Genomic DNA, 8,194 nt, shown 5'->3' on the forward strand with positions numbered 1-8,194 from the left:
GCAGTGTAGTAGGATTTGAAATCAGGGAGTGAGATACCTCCTACCGTTCTTCTATTCTTAAGGAGTGCTTTGCTTATTCGCTTCAGCAAGCTTTTATTTGCATGTGATATTATTTTTTTTAAATAATTTGCACATTTTGTTGGCTCTCTTTTTTTTTCTTAAGTGAGGACAAATATGAATCTCTTCCAGTCAGGCCAAATAACTGAATCTCTTCCAGTCAGGCCAAATTTCTTAGCATAGACTAGTGAGCAAATCTAGGACTTCATCTGTTTATTGAAGCATGTAAATTAGTGTTTAAAAACTTCCTGGGACTTTATTTATTGCCAATGCCCTTAGTGCAGCTTGAACTTCTTCCTTCATTACCATTGGTTCTTTCCACCTCCTTATAATCTCACATTTTTATGTTTACATTGGAAAATGATACTTCTTAAAAGATAGTATCTTCTGAGCAAGTTAAGCTTTTTTCCAAAATTTTAAATGTATTTTTTAAATTGAAGCTGTTTGAGTAGACAGTATGAAAGCACTGTTTCCCTAGAAGCCAAATGAGAATTTTTAAAAGTAAGATTTGCAAAAAAAAAAAAAAGTAAGATTTGCCTATTTTTTAATGATCATTAACATCTACTCTTTTGCCATTAAAAAGCATGCTTGGGAAAAAACAAAAATGCATTGTACAATAGCACATTATAATGTATCAGATGTATCTTTTAAAATTATCTAGGTCTAGTCTATGTGCTAATTATAAGATTTTTTTAATTTTATTTTATTATTTTTGTGTGAGTGTACCGTCAAATCAGATCTGACTGGTACAGGAGGAGATTGTCCCTCCTTCCCCGGCAGAGCATCTGCTGGATTCGAACCGTGCACCTCTGGGATTGTAGTTGCAGCTCCTTACCACTAGGCCACCAGAGCTTCCCTTGATTCCTTATAATTTTATAGGATGAAAGTGATTTTTTTTAAATCTACTATTACATTTCCCCATTATGTCTTTTTAAAAAGTAACTTTTTCTATAAAATAACTAGCTTTACATGTAGTTATGTGAAGCAATACAGGAGGCTTTTGCATACTTTTACCTTGTTTAGCATTAGGAAAGTAACATCTTACAAATTACACTATAAAATCATAACTAGGGTTTAACAGATCTGCAGTTGCCCATGAGATCTTAATAAACTCATGTCTTGTACAAAAGGAACATGTTCTTGCAGCAAAGACCAATTCCTTCCTTGGGCACATGCAACACCCTCTGGGGAATAAAGCCACCTGGGAAGCTCCCCAAGTTGCTCCCCAAAGAACTGAGACAGTAGACCACATAAAGGAACTCATTAAAATGTTACATAAAGAAATTGGGTTTTGCATTGAATGCAAGCATAGTAATACAAGACCTTAGAGATCTCTACAATCAGGGACTTGATCATTTCTTATCTTTGCAGATAAAACTTTTTTTTCCCTTCCTTTTTTTGACATTTGATGTTTTTCTTTCTTCCTATATTGGACATTCCTCACATGATGATGAAATGACACCACATACATGCTGAACTTTTCAGCTTTAGATGTCCAGACACTGAGGAGTCACAGTTGCTGTCAGCTCAAGAATTCCCCAGGGAATGAGGACCATTGACCTAGCTTAGTTGTGGTCAGGACAGAGCACTGTCTACGGAAACAATGTAGATTTGGAGGCAACAAGATATCAAGGAAGAAAAGGAACAAATACTAGAGAAAATAATAGTTGTCCTCATCAATTTTCAGTAAGATTGGTGGCTTTTGTTGTTGTTAGGTGCTGTAGAAAATGACCTGAAGTAAAGAATTAGGGGGGAAAAAATTCTAACTTATGGTTTTAGTCTCAGATGTTGAAGTCTGAGAAGAGAATTGTCTGAAATTTTTAAAATCATAAAAGATAATGCATTAACTGATTTCTGGAATGATTTGCACTAAGGATCTTTTTTTTGAGGGAATGATTTTCATTTAATTAGTGAGTGATACTTAGTTTTGAAAAGTATATATCGAATAGCAATTAATTTACATAATGTGTTCCAAGTTTGGAAATACTATATCAAGGGTTTATTAGGCAAATTGATAGTAGTGGTGGTGGTGGTGGTGGTGGTTGTTACTATAAAGTCTCGGACTCAAGAAAGGGACCAGGGTGCTAGAAAGTGTAAAGGCAGCTTTATTAAGGGAGCTCCTGGGTGAGGTTCCTTGTTCAGGAAAGAGAGGCCAGGGAAGTCACACCCAAGTTGTGTTTGGGCAGGTTTTTATATCAGGGTCTTAAGGAAGGGGGAAGGGTAAGGGCATGCCACTGTGGTTAGTTGTTGGTCACGCCAGATGGGTGAGTCTGTTCATTCTTCTTGTTGATGTGCTGCAATTCCTAGTTTCCTATGTAGACAGACCGCACTCTTCAGTTGACAGATCACATAACTGAAGAATGTGACATGTCACCACAAGGCACCAAAGGATGAGACAAATTCCTTATCCTCTCTGGCCTCAATTTTGGCCATTAATGATGTGCCCTTAAATCACTTCTGACTCATAGCAGCCATATGTACAATAGCTCTGAAAACTGCTCTATACTGTCTCTGACACACCTACTCTCATACCTCAGTCACTGTATAGTTCATCTCATTGACAGTCTTCCTCTCTTTCTCTGTCCTTCCACCCTTTCAAGCATAATGTTTCTCTCTAAGGACTGTCCCTTCTTGCAACATGACCAAAGTATGTCAGATGAAGCCTTAGAATCCTTGCCTCCAAAGAACAGCCTGGTTTTACCCTCTCTAAGACAAACCTGTTTGTGTTCCTAGCAGTCCATGGTATATTCAACACTCTTCTCCAGCGCCACAGCTCAGGGGCTTCAATCTCTATCATCTCTAGTCACCATCCAGCTCACTGACACATAGCAAGCATTTGTGAAGACTATGGCCTAGATCAGGTACACCTTAGTGTCCAGACTGACATTGTTACTCTTCAGTGCTTTGGAGAGGCCCCTGACAGCAGACTTTACCAGTGTAACTAATTTCTTGATTTTTCCTGGCTGCTGGCACCAACAGTGTTGATTGTGGAGACAAGCAAACTAAAACTGCTAGCAGTCTCAATCTCTTCACCATCTATCATAATTGATGGTGGCTGTTGTGTACTGTAGAATAGGAACTGACCCATGGCTGACCCTCCAGTAGATTGTCAGAGGCAGTTAATCGTATGGGAGGAGATTACCACTGAGCAGCTGATGGAGCACTGGTAGCCTATTGGCAAAGAAGCCTGCTATAATCTTGAAGGCATGCAGTTCATAATTGAGGAGGTTGTTATTATGTGCTGTTGAGTCATTTCCAACTCATAGCAATCCTGTGTACAACAGCCCTAAACCTTGTTCTGTTTCTTGCCAACCTTATTGTCTCTGACACACATATCCCCATTACCCCAGTGATGGAATCAGTGCATCTCATTGAGGGTCTGCCTCTCCTGTGCTGTCCCTCCAGCCTCCCAATCATAATGTCCCTCTCTAAGGACTGATCCCGCCTTGCAACATGTCCAAAGTATGTTAGATGGAGCTTCAGAATTCTTGCCTCCAAAGAGCAACCTGGTTTCACCCTCTCTAGAGCGAACTTGTTCTCCTAACAGTCCATGATGTATTCAATACTCTTCTCCAGCACCAAAGCTCAAAGGCATCAATTGCTAAATAATGGGACATTTGGGAGAGAAAGTGGAGTACCATCTTAACCTTCTGGATACATGGTATGAATTATTTTCCCATCAATGTTTGTGATATAATGGAAATTGTCGTTATGTACTATGGTAAGCATACTGGTAACAAGATGCACTGCAATACCCAAGGCAGTTCAAATCCACCAGCTGCTCTGAGGGAGAAATATGGGCAATCTCCTTTCATGCTGTTAAACTTTCTCTGGAAACCCATTGGATGGTCACCTACGGGTCAGTGGTAGACATTTATACACCCCCCAACACACACCCCAGAACCCAGGTCAGTGGATATGGAAGACTAAAGAAGAATTTGTGTCTTTGAATAGTGGTGTTGATGAAGAGTATCTGGATCTAGCTAGCTCGATAGATTGTGACCTCCCAAAAAAAGCAAACAAATCTATTTTGGGATAAAATAGCACTCCTTAGAAACACAGATGGTGAGACCTCATCTCACATACATTGAGCATGTTAACAGGAGTGGCTGGCCTTGGCAAAAGGACATTTCACCTGCAAAAATACGAGTTCAGCAAAAGAGAGGAAAACCATCAATGGAGTGGATTGACAGAGTATCTGCTACAGTGGGTTTAAGCACAGGAGTGATATGAGGAAGACTTCACTCTGTTGTATGTGGTGTCCCTGTGAGTAGGAGACACTCTACAGCCTCTGACAATAACAGCTTACTTAATCTTCCTGAAAGCCACAAATGTGCCGTGTTTACTAAACTGAATTATCCAAGATGTATTCCAACAGAATTATTAATGCTTTTTCTTTTCTTTTTTCTTTTTTTTTTCAGAGATGTGGTACTGGATCTTTCTTTGGGCTCTCTTCTCCTCTCTGTTTGTCCATGGTGCTGCAGGAGTGTTGATGTTTGTGATGTTACAGAGGCATCGGCAGGGGCGAGTAATCTCTGTCATTGCCATCAGCATTGGATTTCTGGCTTCTGTAACTGGAGCAATGATTACTAGTAAGTTGCTTTTGTGTCTCTTAAGGGTATAATTTTTTAACTCTATGATTTTGATGACTGTATTCTTATTGAAAGATTGTTATCATCTTTCCTATAAAATGTTTTTCCACGTTACTCACACTTCACCTCAAAGCTAAAATTCAGTTTATTTAGTCATTGAATATATTTTTTGTATTTTAGAGCTTTTCTCTGAAAATAGGATTTTTATACTTTCCAAAAGACTCATTGTGTAAGATTTTGTGGGAAATAGAAAAAAATGGATAAAAATTGGCAAAGTGCCAAGCAGTTCAATGGGAAAATTTTGTCTTGACAGTGAATGTAATTTGTTTTAAAGGAACTCACCATTTGGTTAAGGAAGAAACTATCCATTGCCATCAAGTTGATTACAACTCATAGTGAACCTGGACAACAGAATAGAAATGCCCCTTAGTGTTTTCAAAGCAGTCAGTCTTTATGGAAGCAGATTTTCTTATTTTTATCCTGTAGAGTGTCTAATGGGTTTGAACTGCTGACATTTTGGTTAACAGCTTAATTCCTTAACCACAGTATACTAGAATTTTTTGGAAAGGAAAAAGGTAAGCAAAAAAATATTACAGTTATTTTTTCTTACTAGGTGCTGTCTAGTCAACTAAGACTTAAAGCAACACTGTGAACAACAGATCTGAACTCTTGTCCTATTCTCTGCTATCCTCATCATCTCTGAAATACTTGAGCCCATTGTTACTGTTGCTGTGTCAATTCATCATGTTAAGGGTCTTCTCTCTTGCTGACCCTCTACCTTTCGAAGCGTGATGTCTTTTTCCAATTATTGGCCCTTCCAGCAGCATGCCAAAAATATGTGAAAGGAGGTTTCACTATCCTTGTCTCTAAGGAGCATCCTGGTTGTGCTTTCCCCAAGATATATGTTTATTCTTTTTGCAGTGCAGGGGATAGTCAGTACTCTTCTCTGATACCACACCTCAAAGGATTAGATTCTTCCATCATCCTTATTCATAGTTGTTATAAAAATCAAAGCTAGAGCACTTGGTCCATGGTTGCCATGGTAAAAGACATACTTCTGCCTTGCCTATTAGAATTTAACCACTTTAGAGTTGTTATTGTCATTATGAGCTGCTGTCGAGTCCAATGCAATTTATAACGACCCTGTGAAGAACAGATCTGAACCCTGACCAATGCTGTGGTGTCCTCATATGTCTGGCACATTTCAACTCATTGCTACAGTCTCTGTGTCAGTACATCTCATTGAGAGCCTTTCTCTGACCCCCCACCTTACCAACCGATATCCCTTTCCAAGGAATAGCCTGACTTAGCAATATGTCCAAAGTATGGTGAAACTTGGTATTAGCAGTCAGGAAATAAGTAGGCATATTCCACTGGGAAAATCTGCAGTTAGGGACCTTTCCAAATTATTGAGGCATAATGATGTCATTTTGAGGACTAAGTTTTGTCTGATTCAAGACACAGTCTTTCTGATCACTTTCTGTGCATCTGAGAGCTGGACAGTGAATAAAGAGGACAGAAGACGAATTGATGCCTTTGAGCTATGGTGTTTGAGAAGAGCACTGAACATTCCATAGACAGCCAAAAGAACAAACAGATAGGTCTTGGAGAGGGTGTAGCTGGAGTGCTCTTTGGAGGCAAGAATGATGAGGCTTTGTTTCACATACTTGGGCATGTTGCTAGGAGGTGCTATTCTTTGGAGAGGGACATGACACTGGGAAAGGTGACAGGTTGGCAAAGGAGAGAAAGACCCTCAACCAGGGGGATTGGCAAAGTGACCTCTGCAATGGGTTTTAGAGTGTCAGGAAGTGTGAGGATGGCATAGGACAGAACAGGGTTCAGATCTTTTGTTCATAGAGTCGCTATGAGTGTACTCAACTTGATGGCATCATATAACAAGGAGCCATTTGGTTACACTTTTTCCAAGACATATCTGTTTGTTCTTTTGATAGGTCATTGGGTATTCAGTTTTCTTCTTCAACACCACAACTCAATGGCTCAGTTCCTCTGTCATCCTTATTCTTCATCCAGTTTTCAGATACATAGCAAGTGATTGAAAAGATCATGGCCTGTGTCAGGTGTACCTAAGTCTTCAGACTGACATCATTGCCCCTCAGGAAGAGGTCTCTGACACCGGACTTTCCCCATGCCATTCATACTTTAGAGTATCTTCTAGTTATTGGACAGTTTTCCGCCATGCTAAATTTTATGTGACATTTCATCTAAGTCCCTTGGGTTTGTTCCCTTGACACTACACTTTATTTCAAGAAAACAGTTCTTCTTGCAGCTGTTCCGGAAATTAGGTTCAGTCTGTTAACACTAAAAGCTGCCATCGGTGCTGCTGTGGTACATTTATGTGGTGGTTAGTTGTCATTGCCAGTTAATGATGGGGACTTAGAATGCTCTTCATTTGGGGCCTATTCATATCTATCTATCTATCATTCTATACACAGTCAGGTTTGGGGCTCTCCAACAAAGACTTCTTCCTTTCCAGTTGGTTCTTAGCTCCAGAGATAAGAGGATTCTTCTTCTGCAGTGTAGACATCACCCTTCTTTTTCATCACAGCATCTCTTTTTCCTGGGGTGATGGACATACTTTGCCTTGAGAAGAATGGCATGCCGTCATTGCTCTGGGTATGGTCCTGTGTTAGAACATTAATAAACCATAGAACAGCTGTGGGAAATGATACTCATCTTTATGTACTTTTATGTATGTGTTATGCTCTGATGGTATTTTATTGTTATTATTCCTGCAGTAAATCTAGAACTTTATCAAAGAAAACATCAACTACTGTGACAGAGGCAGAATTTTAAGTAAGTGTTCAGGTCTAGCTGAAGTTCAAGATAAGTGTAATGGATAGTTGGGGACTCAAGGAGAAAGGAGGAAAATTCTAAAGATTTATGGCGGGCCAACCAGAATCCTGCAAGTGAGGGTATTTGAGAAGGGTTGGCAACAGAATATCAGCAACATTTTTCCTTACAGTTGATTACTTCATATTTGATAAGGGAAGAATCAAGACACAACTCAGAAAGAGCAGGGCCCTGGTTCCTTAAAGAGAATAGATAAAATTGAACTAATGGGTGAGAAGACTGAAGAAAGAAATTATGGAGGAAAAGAGAGAGGAAAGGGGATAGTTAGGCAAGGATTAGGATAAATTAAGGAGAGGCATTAAGAATTAAGAAGCATTACCTCCAAACTAAGCTCGAGGAGGTCAGAATTTGAACCAGAGTAATGACAGTGGCTGGACAGAAAGGAATTGATAACATAATTACAGCAAAGGGAGAACAAATTAAGTGTTATTCATTATTGTAGCATACAAAGAAAGGGGAGCACCTCTAGTTTAATGTGGGACATTGTTGTAGTTAGGGAATTGGGAATATGGAAGAGCGAAGGCGCTACATGTTCCAATGCAGTTCCTATTTTCCATAAATGGTTTTGGTAAGAAGAATATTGTAAATGTGGATACAGTTCCACTATTCCTCCTCCATGCCATGATATCGTGTTATTAGCATGAGCAGTTATAAATCCATTGCCTTCCTTACTC

At 39.4% G+C, this 8,194-nt stretch overlaps 1 protein-coding gene across 1 annotated transcript in view; it reads left to right on the forward strand.

Moving 5' to 3' along the window:
• TMEM170B (transmembrane protein 170B) overlaps positions 1-8,194 on the forward strand; it is an 87,111-nt gene that overhangs the window by 50,925 nt on the left and 27,992 nt on the right. Inside the window, exon 2 of the mRNA XM_006891630.1 lies at positions 4,479-4,649. Within this exon, the coding sequence (XP_006891692.1) occupies positions 4,479-4,649 (171 nt within the window). The remainder of the gene's footprint in view (positions 1-4,478; positions 4,650-8,194) is intronic.

This window comes from Elephantulus edwardii, unplaced genomic scaffold, assembly GCF_000299155.1.
Source record: "Elephantulus edwardii isolate Elephantulus edwardi_28Jun2011 unplaced genomic scaffold, EleEdw1.0 scaffold00101, whole genome shotgun sequence".
NCBI lineage: Eukaryota > Metazoa > Chordata > Mammalia > Macroscelidea > Macroscelididae > Elephantulus > Elephantulus edwardii.